Source organism: Pinus tabuliformis, chromosome 8, assembly GCF_031772625.1.
Source record: "Pinus tabuliformis cultivar Carrire ecotype Pingquan chromosome 8, CPIR1, whole genome shotgun sequence".
NCBI lineage: Eukaryota > Viridiplantae > Streptophyta > Pinopsida > Pinales > Pinaceae > Pinus > Pinus tabuliformis.
Genome location: NC_142294.1, coordinates 405,404,435 through 405,421,149, shown reverse-complemented (window position 1 = coordinate 405,421,149; position 16,715 = coordinate 405,404,435). Strand labels below are relative to the sequence as shown.

Below are 16,715 nucleotides of genomic sequence, written 5' to 3'. Positions count from 1 at the left end.
TAAAATTATATAGAGTAGGGTGAAATAGTTCATAAATAAAACTAAACTAATGTTGAAAATAACTTAGTGAATGCATAAATTATTTCCTATATAAAATCTCTCTTAACAATTACTTACTTATAAATAAAGTTATATCAAAATTGAAAATGCTCATATACGTGAGCTAATCTCCAAGGCTAGTAAAGTTCGGTTTCTATGCTTTTACAAGCATGCATTATGGGCTATGGGCTTAACGAAATAGAATCTTCCCAAGGGAATGATAGATTTGTTCGAGGATTTGAACCGGGCCTCCATAGAAACAGGAAGATTGAGTTCCAATCAGTGATGGGAAAATGTGAGCCATATGCTTGAAGACAGAAAATCACAGAACACCTTAAGAAAAATGAAAAGCTCTATGCAGATAAAGGCAACCTAACCAAAGCTTCTATCACAGGTAAGCCCTAACAAATAATTGATCAATACATTCGCAGAACCTAGCAGCATACTATCAGAAAATTCTGTCATAGAAAAGATAGATTCCGTCTGCTTAATTAAATTGCTTTTAATTTTTAGATGATCTGCTCATCAATGCGGGAATCAGTGGTCTTCTTTGATAATTCCCGCAGAACATACTTTATTCCTTTAAAGGAAGTGCAGAACATACTTTATTCCTTTAAAGGAAGTGCTTCTGATCTGTATGACACTCATTTTAGATACTACTGACTTTCAGCAGCTTTGAAAATATTTTACAGGTTTTCAAATTAAACAATAAGAAATTCTTTGAATAAATAAAAATTACGACAATGAACGGCATACCTCGAAAAATATTCCAAATAGAGTGGAAGGAATCTGTCTGCCGGACTCTCCTGCTTCCACGTTGACGGAAATCGTCTGGTTCTCCTGCTGCGCACCAACTCCAAGCACAGCGCACCATATGACAACAAAGGTCATCAAATGCCTCAGAATTCCATACATTTCTTCCATGTTCAGCTTTTAACGAGCAATAATAGCAAGAACACACACGCCAGAACAAAGCCGAGAAGCTCGAAACTCAGTTCAACTCGTAAAGTGCCTGACCACAAAATTGATACAAATACAGCAATCTTAGCATTCAGACAACATTATACACGAAAATATGTCTATTCAGGGCCTCAAATTACAAAACAGATACTCGAAATACAATCTTTAAAGATTTGGAAGGTTTCCGTGTTAAATCCGTCTACACTTCTTTAAATTCTTTCCGAAAAATTCTGAAGCTGTTACTTACAACCGCATTCCCTGAAATTCGTGCATAGAAAATGAAAGATTTAAGCAGGAATTCGTGAGCTTCAACGGCTACTTTTCTAATCAAAGCACTCTTTCTGCTCCCAGTGCAGTTAAATTTGCAGCTTAAAGGAACATCTTAAGTCCGCTGTGTTCCCTCCCAGACCAATGCGAGGAGATTTATAAGCGCAATCTGGCGGAAAAAAGCTTTAACCTCAAATGAAGGAAGGATACGTATGGAAATCTAGGCTTTTACGTTTGGCGGAGCCCTCCTGCGCCTTTCTCTGGCCAGCTGAAGTGCACTCATTACGGAAAGCTTAAGAACTCATTCATTCGGCGTTGGGTATACGTATACCAGTTAAATCAGGCTTGCGATGACTCATTCTTCCAAGAATCCTGCTTTAGAGGAATACGAATAAGTATATTGAGTCTGTACAGAAATACGTCATCTATCCGTGCCTGTGAATATTTTGCACAAATGACGAAGACGGTTGTAACTTAAATTATATTAAATGTCGAGTGGTTTAAGCATGTAAAAGGCATTGGACCCCATCAACGTTATGATTAACAGATGGGGGTAATCTTGAATGTAGAAAATGCAAGTACTTTAACCGTAATGGACTGGCCCACTAGGAAACTTGGAAAACTTGATTCTGACTTAAGTTAGCTTGGGTAAATGAAGCAAATGATACATAAGGTTGGGATAGCCATTGCGGGACCCTATGAGACGCAAAATCCAAGCGATGTAGCAATCCTGATCATGACATCGCATTATCATCCAACATTTATATTTTTAAAATGGAACGGGTAGGATTATTATTCTTTTTAAGTGAATAAATGTTCGATATGAAGCGTGGGAAACTGGGCTACCGTATCATTTTAGGTTTTTTGGATTATAACATGTTGTTCGGTTTGATGGAGGGCTTTTTTCAGACTGCGAGCACTCAAAGGTGGAATCTTACTAAATCACACTTTATTGGATCACACTTTATTGGATAGCTTTTTAAAGAGTAACGAGTAAGTTAATAAGTTTTATTTTTGGAAATTTATGAATTAAAAAGATAAAATTAAATTTATTAATTATAATAGAATATTGAATTATGATGTGAGATATTCGGCCGCAATTTATGATAATGGCACATCAAACTGGCAAATTAAACTTTTTAAATACTTAAAATATCTTGTTTATTTCATCATATAATTAAACAAGTTATATAAATGCAGGCCAAAACTATAAAGATTTGGTAAAATAAAAGATTGGGTAAAATGGTAGCTTATACAAATGTATGTTAAAACTGAAAGAAAAATAGGTAAAATTGGAAAACAAGAAATTAGAACAAGATAATCATAATATTTTGAAAGAAATTTTAACAAACTTGAAATCATAAAATTGAAAAAACCCTTAACTCTTTCTATAATTATAATCAAACAAACTACAGTGGTTTAACCTTCTATGTAATCCAAAGTGCCATTAAACAAATGCACTAAATTAAGTTTAAAGCCTCCTTTAAAAACCATCTACTTTAATTTGGCTTTAAATTCCCTGTTTTAAGACCACTTTACACTAATTAAATTTCCTATCTTAGGACCACCTTATACAATTATTGTAATTAGAGAGTTTTTCTTGAATTTTGAATGTCTAGAGCTTTCATTAGAGTAATGGGTAGAACAATGTTGAGCATGCCACATAGTCAAGTGGAGCTTATGTTTGGAATTTTGATGTGACAAGGAAAATATGCAGAACTTAGGGTTGGGAACTTGTCATATTAACATTATCATAACATTTAAAGTTTATATAAAATATTATTATTTATTTAGCATGACAACTCATAAAAAATCTATATAAATTTTTAAAATATGTTAATTTAAACATTAGAATTGATTTAGTATGTCACTTAAGTTTATATAAAATTTTAAAATATTAGTATGTCAGTTTTTTTATTAAGATACATGTTCATCCCAAATAAAATTTCTAAAGTTTTAAATTCACTTTAACTTCAAAAATTATATACAATTTATTTATTTTAAATAAAAATATATATAATTTAAATAAAATTATATATAAAATTAAAATAAATATATTAAAAAGTTTTTATATATTTAAATTTAAATAAACAATATTTTTTTTTTAATATTTTAAAAATATTGTAATATAAATAATATATAATAATAATAATATTTCAAAATATAATATGAAAAAATCTAATATTTTTCTCATACAAAATTTATTTAATGTTAATTTTATATAAAATTAATAAAATAAAATATCAAATTTATTGAATTTTAATTTTATATAAAATTAAAATAATAAAATATTAAGTGACTTTTATTTTATTAATAAATAAAAAATAAATATATTACCACTAAAATAATAATAATAAGATGTTAAAATTTTAAACATAATAATAAAAACATCGTTATATATTTGTGGTAGAATTTATTTTGGATTTTAAAAGCTAAATTCCCAAAGTAAAAACAACAAATATAAAACCCATCATATACCTTTAGAATAATTATAGCGTACTTTTGTGTTTTTTTACTACATGGATCTTCCTATCTTGAAAGTGGCAACCAATATTTCTGGAGCTATAGTTCTATTAATGCACTAGGGCAATATATGTCAATCTTTGGATTTTGTCCTTGCCTAAATCCAAGGGTTGGCATATACTGCCCCAGTGCATTAATGGAACTAGAGCTCCAGAAATATTGAGGGCCCTTAAAATTCTGGTCACTAACAATTCTACGAAGATAGCAGATATTTTTATAATTCACATATCGTACCTACAATGAATGATGAATTCGTGTAATATTGATGACACAAACAATAGAGTGCAAACTAGCCAAAAAATATATATTAAGAAACCTCTTGGTAATGATGGATAGGGAGAGAAATGTCGCTTAGAATAACATATCATTTATTGGCTTTATGGAAGTGTACCTGTGACCCATGCATCCTAGATGGGAAAATATTGTGCCACTTCATCCTTAGAGGAAATACAAAATGAAAAGGACATTGAACGTATTCATCTTTATATGAAATACCGAATGAAAAGGGCCTTAAACCATAATATTATTAAAGTCACAATGTACACCTCATTAAAATCTAGAGGATGAAGTACAATTTGGATGATGAAGTACAATCATTACACAATAAGAGGGTAAGAAGATGAACCAATGAAATTTAAAATAAATAAATTAAAACATTATTGAAAATAACAAAATTCAATTTCTAATGTTAAACTTTGGAGAAGGCTACAATTTTTTCTAGTCAAAACAAATTAATAGGCAATCAAACAAAAAAACTAAACATAATATATCTTGCCTGTGACAGGTATAATAAGTTACATGTTTGTATATAATTTAAATTTAAACTTAGTTTAATATCGTATTTATTGGTGATCGATGTTGATTATTGAAAATGGAATATTAAATTATGATGTGAGATATCAAGGTGCAATTTATGGCAATGGTACATCAAACTTTTTAAATAGCCAAAATGATCATGTTATTTTCACATAATTAAATAAGTTATATTTAAAACATGTGTGAATGTTTGTATATAATTTGATTTAGTTTAATATCATATTTATTGGTGATCAATGTTGATTATTGAAATTGAAAACTATTACATTACAAATATTAAGAGTGTTCAAAGAAACTTTAAAATAAGAGAATCTCCATATAAGTGATTAAAGGCTTGATAAAACAATGCACATGCCCAGATGATTGCCCGATGCACGTGTCCTGCTGATTGTCTAATCTTGCAACCCTCCATGTGTAAGCTCGAGTAAACTCTCCCACATGCAGACCATCAACACTTAAATCATATTTTTATTAGGAGTGTTAATGGAACAAACACTTCTTCGGTAGAGTTTGGTTCTTTTGGAGTTGCAGGACAAACATTATCAAGAAGGAAATAGGAGCTTTGATGTAGAAGGGTTTGGAGCCAATTCTTGGCCTCTAGCTCTCACGCTTCTAGATGGATCTCATAACCCCACTTTCCCTAGGTGACATGCAAGGTATGGTTATTGCAAAGCATAGTTCTAGTTCAATTCTTCCCATCTTCGTCCTTTTCTTGTCAACTCTCCACCCTACCGTGCCTCACTCCAATGCTCATGGTCAGGCCCCTCTAACGCGTATTAGAGCAAAAAATGATGCTGTTGAAAATAACAACAAGAAATGTTAAAAGTAGCATCTAGAAATTCTAATTTAATTTGTCCTTGAATTAAATTGAGAATTAAATTGTCATTATTTTCTCATAGCAACTTGTAATAGTTAACTAAGTTAAGTTGACTTAGTTAACTTAGGAATTTCGAGTTGGAAGTCTATCTAAAGTCATGTAAGTGTGATCCCTAAGTTTTAGGGGTTTAGATTGAGTTTAAATTGAGTTGTAACTAGATTAACTCAGTTTACTGAGTTATGGACAATTAAATTAGTTCTAATTGTTTGTGGAACTAGTAGAGGATTAGTAGTGAGTTGGTGCACTGGTGCATCCTCAGGTGCTACTCCATCTAACTGAAGATTCCCTCATGAGAAACTCATGCATGTCAGTTTAGAGGAAGACCTAGTTGAGACTAGAGTGCACAGACATTGTACTATCGGTTGTATGATTTTTTGAGTTATACAGATCATGCATGCAGTCAAAGAAGGAACTAATTTTGGATTGCGCAGTTATGGGTGAGGAATTTCCCTTTAAATATTGGCTAATTCTCTCAGGAATTGTGCAAAGAATTAGAAGCTGGGAGGCTTGGAAATTTGGCTAAGTATTGGCCAAAAGTAGTCATCAAGTGGAGGATAGGAAATACTTGCGTAGGTTAAGCTCAAGGTAGAGCAGAGCATATTGTATGCATCCAAATTCTTTGACTAAGGGTGCAAGGCAATAGGAGCTTGGAGAGTTGCAGAATAGGATAAGGATTTGGCTTGAGCTAGCTTGTCAGCTGAGAGTTGATTATACTTGTGCAGGGATTGTTCTTGTCAGAACAAGAATTGTATTCTCATCTTGGATTTCTTATGAATGCAATGTAGATAGTAGGGGTTTTGATCTGTGGTTTTCCCCAGATACATCTTATGTTATGTGCCATTAATTTATCTTCTTAATGTCCATATTATTTTCATTGATCTATTGGATTCCGCTAGTTGAAATTAGAAGTGTATTCTTGTCCTATGATTTGGTACATTGCATGAGCTTGTGAATCTACACGATTTTCTACATGGTATCAGAGCAAGAAATTTTTTTGGACGAAGATTTTGCAGAGAAGATATGAATTTTTTGGTTGAAAATTTTCAAAACAAATAGCATATCTGAATTCCTTGTGAAAAAATACCCAAATTGAAAAAAACAATCGTCTGAATTGGAGTTTGGATGAGGGAGATATCATCGATTTAAAATCAACTCTTTTTTCAGAAAATTTCATGATCACGGGACAAATGAAATAGATTGGTGTGTGAGCCAATAACCTGTGTTCACTTGAGGTGCAAGATGCATGAAAAGCCTTAAGGAGCAAGGGAAATTTTATAGACTTGGTGGTTGATAGGGAGAGTGAATTACCTCTCAACATGCAGCCCCAAAAGAAGCCTCAGAAGCAGTCTCAGACAATTGTGGAGCATCCACAATTGGAGAAGCAGAGAGGAGACCGAGTGGAGGCATCCACTCATGTAGAGACCTCCAGTAGGGGTAAATTTAGATCCAAGTGCGTAGAGCGAGCACATGCAGCCATACCTCCAGGTGTGAGGTGGGGCGATGTGAAGTGATAGTCCCAAGTGGTTGAAATTGGGTAGGGTCTGTCGTGGCGGAAAAAGTCATTTGGGCTGACACAACTGACCTCCCTAGGAGTCTAAACTCGCTAGCGACAAACAAGACAAAATGGAGTGATCTTTCTCTAAATATACCTTTTACAACATGAAAAGTACAAGTGTTTAGGCTTACCTTATTCCAAAACGATGTTGTTGTAGTTCGTCCTTGCCAATCCGGATGAGCTCTTCCTTCAAGTCAATTCCTGCAACCACAAACAATCAAACAATTACCGAGCACTTGTATTTCATATAATAAAACACACATTCAACATGCAGACCAAGGAACACATGAAATAACTCATTAACACAAGCTATTGAGAAAAATAAACCAGTTTGTATTAATAACGAAACAAAGAAACTCTTACAACCTGGCCTTGGTGTTGTGCAAGTTCCTCCCAGGGTCCATCAAGTGTTTTCCTCTACTTTGACAAAGCTCACCCACTTCCAAGTAGAATCATGTAAAGACAATCTCTCCTCACAAAGGTTCTAATGGAAGACCTAAATCCTGCAGCATTTACCCAAAGAAAATGTATAGCTCCAACCTCTCCTCCTTCTGGCTCAATACCTTTATTTATAGTGCTGTAAAGAGGTTATTCAGGTCCACTATCAATGGGATCATCCCCCTCTATGGGTGGGATAGCTCCCTTATTGATGGGATAAGCTCCCTCTTAATAGAGATACATGAACCAACTGGAGGCGCATCCATTTCATCAAACCGACCTCTAGAATGTTCTAGAAGTAACCACAAGTAACTTTTTCAAGATAAAACTTGCGCATTTTGCCTTTTACAGAAGGACGCACCTGTCCTTTAACATACAGAGCGTCCATGGACGCAGCTTTTGTGAACATGGCCTGCGTCCCCGCAGGTAAGGCTAGAGAGAACCTGCGACCCCAGAGATAAACATAGTTTTTACAAGACTTTCTCTCTTCTTTGAGTTTGAGATGGATAACAGAGGCATAAGACTTGCCTAAGAGGGTAGCATGACTGTTGATTTGAGCCATACTAATTGTAAGTAGTCAAGGTGACATTTTTTAGTGTAACAGATTGCCCCCTAAAGTGCGAAGCCTGGAATAGATTGATGTTTTGTAATTCTAGGAAGGGTGAAGCGCTTTATCATTTCAAGGATTGACTTGTGGATGACCTGGTTGGAACCTGCAATTTTCAACACAAAATACATGTATAAGATTATATCATCACTGAGGTAGGCATTCCCATACTCAGATTCAAAACTTTAACTAATGGACTAACTATTCTGATACAGGAATGATCTTGCAGTACATCATTTTTATAGACTTTTGTAGACACAGTATGGACGCAGCCATCTGTTTATGATTAGTCTACATAGATAATGAATACAAAACTCCTCGCAGCCTGGATGGTAGAAACTAGATCCAGGGTCTTCACTTCTACTTCCCGAATTGGTACGATTCTAAGCATGTGATTAAATGATTTGATGTCGAACATGTTAGAAACCACTTGATTACCAGTCGATGATGTGAACTGTTAACAAGCGTGAGAGAGACCACCAGTAATGTCAATGGTTCTAAAAGTACCAAGCACAACCCGTGAAATGTGAATAGATGTTCTGATGTTGAACACTCCACGGAATCCTTTGATCGAAAGTCAATGATGTAAACTGTCGTCAAAGGCGAGAAACCTGCCATTGATGCATGCAGACTTCAAGGTATTGTCGATTCCTAAGTCATCTTTCTAGATAATGTGTCGATGTCGATAGAAAGCGACTCGTTGCAGGCAAGCCTGCAACACGAAATCATTGTTCAAGTTGAAGAAATGTTGCTGTAAGGACTGACTCAGGGATGGTCAAATGGATGATAAGTATTTTGCAGATGAAAGTTTTGCTTGCAGACCTCTTGAACACATAACGACACAACAGATGGTTTGGTGACGAATAACTCAAAGTTGATCCCTGAACCCGGTTAAAGATTTTCAAAGTGATTTGGTCAACTGTGAGGTAAAAGATTTCCCAACCCAGGTGAAATGCAAAAGTGTCGTGTTCAAGAGTGGTAATAAAGTTTCGTTTGAGACAAAAGGTGACAAATAGGTTCATTCTTCTCTCTTTTCCCCCACCATTTCTGGCAAGTACCTCTTTATTTTTAACAAGCTTGAGGAGGATAACATATGCTTGGTTATAAGCTCATCCTTCGGACGAGTCCAACCTAGTTTAAATTCGAACCCTAGGAAGGAGTGGTTCGTTCCTGTTTGTAATTGAACAGGTCCTTTACTGTAAAAGTTTAACGAGCCCAGTATAGGAGAAACTCGGCGTTTTTCATTTTTAGAGAGTCTGAAAAACTTAAGGAAACTCCACGTTGAACTTTTTCGTAAATTTGTGTCCCTCAAGCCCGAAAAAGTATAAAATAATACCTGGGGGAACCGCTTGATCTTGCGACCAAGGAGTACTTTCATGATAGTGTCGTTGACCTGAAAAGTAAAAAGCGATCAAGGACACGTCGTTTTATTTCCTTATCGAGTTTGAAACGACAAAAACCCGACAATCTTTTCCTGATTTTACGGTCAGAAAAGAGCTAAAAGGGGACCGTCTTTTAATTCCGTTTTAACGAGTGTAAAAGAAACACTCGGCGATCTTTTCATGTTTTAGGAGTCAGAAAAGGGCTTAAAAGATGACTCTGATATTTTTATTTGTGAAAATTACAATTTCCCTCGAAATCCCTTTGTCCTGCACAAAAGCGACACATTACTCATACCTGTTTAAAATAGGCAAAAATACGTCGAAAAACATCTTTTCATGGTAAAAAATGAACTCATTCACCCAAAAAACCTATAAAAAGACCTTTTACCATGTCATTTTTACCGTTTGACTTTGGAGGTTGAAAAAGGAGCTTTTGACAAGAAACTTCCCGTGGTCGCTGCGGAAAATCTGACCGTCGGAATCGAACGCCGCTTCATCCAGGTATTTTACACATCCTACTCTGCATTTCTATCCGTTTAGAATTAAGTTTTAGGTCTTAGTTTCATTTTTTGGGGGGGTTTTGGGTTTATAATGCGCCTCTCGGCGGACGCAGGTGCCCTTCGGGTGACCTGCGTCCCCCGACTTTTTCTCACACGGGAAAATGGTCGGGGGACGCAGCCCGCCTTCAGGCCAGCTGCGTCCGGACGCCCTGTGCTACAAAGCTGGGGTGCGTCCTCCGAGAAGTGCGCATTTGAAAACCCCAACTCCCTCAAAAAACCACCAAAATTCTTCAAATCAATTTCTAATTGTCTTTTTTGATATGCAGGGCATTAATCATGTTAGACTGGAGAGAGAGAGAGCACGTAGAGGAAGATGAAGCTGCAATAAACCACCAACCCTCTCTGGATGCCCTAAGAACATGCAGGTTATACAAATATTGGACCATACCGGGCATGAGGGGCCAGGTAAGATTCTTGGAATGGCTGGTTGAGCGATGGAACGTTCAAGATCAATGCTTTTACATAGGAGGGCACCAGCTCGAGATAGAGCCCTCGGATGTATACTTTCTTACTGGCTTGCCAAACAGAGGTGAGCAACTCAATCTTGCGGGGACCAGGCCGGGTGGCCAATCCCTTGATGATCTCCGCGAGGAGTGGTGCAGACCTGGGACTCGCCATAAAAAAGGCGTAGAGATAAAACACATCACTCTGCCGGAACTCAAGGTCATTGCGTTCACGGTCACCAGAATTTGCGGCGTGGCCGCTTTACACATTGCTTCCGGATCCCAAATGCGGATGGCAATTGACTGTTACCAAGGCACCATCTTCAACTGGTGTGAAGCTGTGTCGGCTCATATGAAGAGCCAACTGACCAAGGCAAAGAACGGACGACTAAAGACTTTTGGATATGGGCCTATAGTCGTGAGCTTTGCCTTGGAGAGAGTTCCAATGCTGATCCCTCAGCAACTCACTGTTGATGACTTGGGTCCTCGGCAGCCAACGCTGATTCGATGGGTTGCGGTGATGGCCCGGCATCCTGACGAGGGCGCGGCAGTGGTTCGATTCTCAGACAGTTACTTTGACTGGTTAGAGGGCCAGCTTTTTGTGATACAAGACTTTCCATATGCCGGAATGGATTTCAGAGGTGATCCGGACATGGTTCTTCCACAGGGAGAACAATGGGACGACAGAGGTACTTTTATTTTCACAAGTTTTCTAGTTATGTATTTTTTATTTTTCATATATATCGTCTCAAACTAACAGTAAAATTTTCAAAATGCAGATGTTGGCCCACAGCGTCCAGCCAATCTCCGGCCTTATGATAGACGACATCCAGCTGCACCGGCACCGGCCCCACAGGACGCGGCTGCAGACGTACTAGCTGAGTTGGAGCATGACCTAGATCGTCTCACGGTAGACATACCTGAGACTACTATGGACGACATTCCTATCAGGCTTCAGCGTTTTGTAGTCGCGGTCCCTGGACCGTTTAGGAGATTTCTGCGTAAGGTAGCCCGCGCAGTGGTGTCGTACAGAGAGCACCACCAGTGATTGACTAGTCACTTTTGTAGTCACATGTGACATTTTTGACTTTTTGTACTATCATTTTGCCGATCATAAGGTGTTTTCAACCTATGATCGAAGACGATGTATATATTTTTGGACACACTTCTATTTATATATATCACTATTACCGGCTTATCTTGTTTAACATGTATGATGAAATGTCTTTAAATTTACTTGCATGATTATTATAAATGTCTGTCCAACACTCGAGAAGCAATTGCATCTGCTAATGTATTTAGGGACCTTGGAATATGTTGATATTCAATGTAATCAAATTCACGTTCCAAGAGACGCACTCTCAAAAACAACCTTAACAACACAGGATTTCTAATGGCATAAACTCTATTAAGCTGTAATACAACAAGTTCAGAATCTAACCTCACAATCAAACGTCGAATTCCAAATGAAATAGATTCGGATAATAATTCAACCACTGCACTGTATTCTGCAATGTTATTCGTTGTTTGACCGAGGCTTACCCCATGCATAGAAACTAACTCGTCAGAGGGTGAATAGATAACCCAAGCTGCGGAAGAGATATTCCGTGTACTACGACAAGCACCATCAGCAAATCCAATGTATGTTTGGAGAGGCGTCGACATCTACAATATCAAGAGTAAAACCAAGATAAGCCAGAATAATGACGAAAACCACACTCGCTAAACTAAGCACACTGACTAAACTAACACACTTGCTAGCTAGAAAGAAAATCTAACCTATCTAAAAATTTCTCCATACCCATCATTTTAAGCATAATACCTCTTTAGGTAAAGTCCATTTCTGGGTTTGCCCAAAGAGTCCCCATCAAAATCAACTAGCTCATAAGCCCCTTTTGCTAGCTTTCGCTTTACAATGTAGGGCCCATGCCACATGGGAACGAATTTTCCGGCACCTAGCTTATCGTTAGCTTGATCATATAATAGTACTAGGTCTCCTTCTGAAAAACTTCGAGGAGTTACATTTTATCGTACTGGGCTTTCATTCGTTTTGCGTGAGTCTCGATAGCTAAAGTAGCGTCACGTCGAGTCTCATCTAATTTAGCCAAGTATAACAACCGTTTCTCCTCTTCGGAAGTAGCTGGAAGTAATTCGACAGCCATTTGAAGTGATGGGATTTCGCATTCAATAGGTAACACAGCTTCTAAGCCATAAACTAGCTGGAAAGGGGTGAAACCTGTTGAATTTTTCACTGAAGTTCGATATGCCCATAGCGCCGAAAATAACATGTTATGCCAATTCGTTCGATGGATACCAATGATTCGTCGAATCATGATGACTAGAACTTTGTTGATTGACTCAACCAAACCGTTGGCTTGCGGATAATAAGGTGTAGAGCTATCGTGGCGCAAACCAAGCTGGCTTGTAAGCTCAGTCATCATGACATTTCGAAAATGGCTCCCATGGTCAGTAATGATTGCTTGTGGGACACCAAACCTAGTTATGATATGATTGAATACGAAAACTGCAGCTGTCTTGCCGCTTGCGTCGAATGTAGGCATCGCCTCGGCCCATTTAGTAAAATAATCAACCGCGAGGATGATATACGCATGCCCCCCGGCCGAGTGAGGGTTACAAGTAATAAAGTCAATACCCCATTTGGCGAATGGACCAGCGGCAATTATAGGGTGGAGAGGAGCAGGTGGAGCGCGCATCTTTCGATCAAACACTTGACAGTTGTGGCATTTTCTGACGGCAAGGATACAATCTTTAAACATAGACGGCCAGAAATAGCCAGCGCGCAACACCTTCTGAGCTGTGGCATACCCAGACATATGACCGCCACATGCTCCAGAGTGACAATCATTCAAAACTCTCTCAGCCTCGTCGTGAGTTAAACAACGTCGAAAAACTAAGTCTGCCCCCAGGCGATAAAGTGTATCTCCAATAATTCTGTATTGCTGGGATTGAAACCGAATTTTTCGACGGTCTTCCTTGGAAGCTTCAGGCCGAAAGGTTTGGGTTTGGAGATAGATGATTATATCCCCATACCACGGATCTACAGTGCTAATAAGAAACAAAGATTCGTCCGCAATGGACTCCTCTGCCACAGTCTCTGTGTCAGCACTCGGGAAATCACACATCAATTCCGCGAAGACTAAAGATTTCTTAGACTTGGACTTCTCAAACTCCAAGTCGAACTCTTGCAGGATGACGATCCATTTAGAGTACTTGCCCCCTAGCAGTTGTTTTGTCAAGATATAAATCATAGGGTTGCAATCCGAAATAACAGTAGTTTTGCGGAGAAGAATGTAGTGACGGAAACGCTGGACAGCTTGAACGGCTGCCAGGGCCAATTTCTCCACATGTGAATATTTTAACTCAGTTGGATTTAAGGTTCTGCTAAGATAATATATCACATGCTCTGCCTTGAATTCATCTTCTTGAACTAACACCATTCCAATGGTGGAATGCGAAGCTGCGAGGTATAAGAAGTAGTCCTGGTTGTAGTTGGGAGGATGCAATAACGGTGCATGGGTCAACGCGTGTTTTAGTGCATCAAAAGATTGTTGGGCAATCTCGTCCCAAAAGAATTGTACGTTCTGTTTCAACAACCGTGTAAAACCTTTAGTGACCTCGGCGTAGTTAGGGATGAATCGGCGTAAAAAGTTCGCTTTCCCTTGCAAACTTTGGAGTTGGCGCAAACTCGAAGGAGGAGGCAATTGGATGATAGCCTCGACTTTCGAGGGATCGACGCGAATGCCGGTTTTGGAAACAACAAATCCCAGCAATCGACCTGTTTCTATACAGAAAACACACTTGTGGGGATTCAACCGAATTCGATAATGCCTACACCTCATAAAGATTGCTCGTAAATGGACAAGGTGATCAGCTCGGTGTAAAGAATGAGCAGGCAAATCATCGAGATAGGGTTGCACAATGTGCTTGATGTCATGAAATGCATAAGACATGGCCCGTTGAAAAGTAGCGCCGGCATTCTTAAGCCCAAAAGGTAATTTGCAATAAGCAAATGTCCCCCATGGACAAATGAATGCCGTTTTTGGTTGGTCGGCAGGTAGAATATTGATTTGATTATAGCCTGAGAAACCATCCATGAAGGAAAACATCTCACTTCCGGCACAATCATCAATTATTTGATCGATATAAGGCGTAGGATAGTTGTCTTTTGGACAAGCTCGATTGATATCCCTATAGTCGATACAGATTCTTATTGTTCCTTGTTTTTTATTGACGGGAACAATATTCGATACCCAATCCGTTAACGGGATCGGATAAATGAAACCTGCTTTCAACAGCTTTTCGACTTCTGCTTTAATTGCAGCTGCTTTTCGAGGGTGAATCTGACGCAACCGTTGCCGAATGGGTTTAGCATCCGGGTAGGTTTTGATTTCATGAACAACAATGGCAGGATCGATTCCTGGCATTTCCTCGTAGGACCAGGCAAACACGTCGCGGAATTCTTGGAATAGGGCCTTGTAAGTTTGGATTTCTTCTTCAGTACATGCGGCACCTATATGAATGTTCTCCTCAATTCCGGGCTTCACTGATATATCAATGGGAATAGTACGAGAAATATTCCCTAAATTCAGCTCTGAATCAGAATGTTTCGTTGGATCCTGAGCGTCTTTGACATATTCAGCGGTAAAGATAGATGAAAAATCATTTTCAAATGCATCGCCCTTAGGTAAAAACGAAGATCTGTGATGGAGATCTTCCCATGGTAGATCATCTACACTTAGGATTTCGCGAAGTCGTTCGTCAGATGACACGTCTTCGGGAAACGTTATCCGTTCTAAAGGTGAGGTGAAAAGTGACTCTTCACTGACCACATTCATTTGGTCGGGCTCGGTTGAATGAAAATCGGTAAAAGACATAAGAGCTTCATAAGCAATTTCATACGGACTCAACGGCATAACATCACCGAGTGAATCTAGCTCAGAGTCAGAGGGAACATACCAAGGATCATCATGAATAATGTTTTCTGACGTGATCATATGAATTGTTGCAAACGAAGGGTCTACGTTGAGTGGAGGGAGAGGAAAAGTTCCCAGTAAACCGGAATCCTTAACTAAACCTACACCAATGTCCTTATAAGGGATTGTCGTTTTACCAACATGTTGGATAGTTTCTGAAGAGGATGGGTCGGATGAAAAGTATGTCAGCTGATCAATAGTCACGATCTTACCGTTATGTGGAAACTTAATGACTCTGAAGACCGATGAAACGACCGCTGTCATAGCATATGACCAACTTCGACCCAAAAGAAGGTTGTAGTCTAGAGGGGCATCAACCACTTCCACATCCAGACTAACGGTTTTACCTTCGACCCCTATAGGCAATTCTTGTAGAATACCAAACGGACGGAACCCACGGCCATCAAAGGCCTTAAGGATGGTGGGGGATTGGTTCAACGAAGGAGAACCAAGCGATCTCCAACATTGAATCGACATAATACACGTAGAAGCTCCCTCATCAATCACAGTCCGATGAATAGGCCTGTTTTTGACTATCACTGGGATTTGGAAAGCCATTTGATGGGGGAGACGTGGTGTACTATTTTCTAGATCAAAGATCATTAGGTTCGGGTCCTGAACATCGACAGCTCCGATAGCCGACAAAAGCAATTTTCGTTGCGCTGGACATGATTGCAGCACTTCGAGTGCCGACATTGCTGAAGGTGAAACAGCTAAGTCTTCAACAATGTTGTAATTCTGGGCTGCTCTCGCATGTGGGTTGAAAGCAGACCTTCGAAGTACACCCTTGGCGGGCGGCTTAATCACTAAGTCTGGGTTAGGTTTTTCGATCTGTAGTGGATCGGAACCAGGAGTTGAGGTTGATGGGTTAGAGTGAGAAGATTCTGCTTCTTTACCATCAACAGGAGCCTTACTACCATAATCTTGCGATCGAGTCGCAATCCTGACATGAGACATCATCAAAATGGGTTCTTCACTGGCATTCGAAGAAGAACCTATCATCTTATTCTCCTGCTCTGGAAATGGATTCTTTAACACAGCAGGAGTGGGAGAACCTTTGACTATTTTCACTACCTCGGCCCGATGAGGGCAGTCTCTCGTAAAATGATCTTCTTCACAAATGAGACAAGGATAACGAGGTTTGCGTTTTTCGTCATTGGTTTCCGACTTTTCTGTTTTCTCCTTTGGAGCCTTGTCTGCTTTGGCCTTCTTCTTTCCTTTCTTCTTTCCACCATTTTTTGGTTTGGCCGTAGA

At 38.6% G+C, this 16,715-nt stretch overlaps 1 protein-coding gene across 1 annotated transcript in view; it reads right to left on the bottom strand.

Annotated features, from left to right (window-relative positions):
- Positions 1-1,535, bottom strand: part of ASD1 (alpha-L-arabinofuranosidase 1) — a 257,521-nt gene extending 255,986 nt beyond the window's left edge. The window contains exons 1-2 of the mRNA XM_089372189.1: positions 1,247-1,535; positions 796-1,051 (exon numbers count right to left, since the gene is read on the bottom strand). Coding sequence (XP_089228315.1) covers positions 796-963 — 168 coding nt within the window. The 5' untranslated portion in view covers positions 964-1,051; positions 1,247-1,535. The remainder of the gene's footprint in view (positions 1-795; positions 1,052-1,246) is intronic.
- Between the last annotated feature and the right edge of the window lie 15,180 nt (positions 1,536-16,715).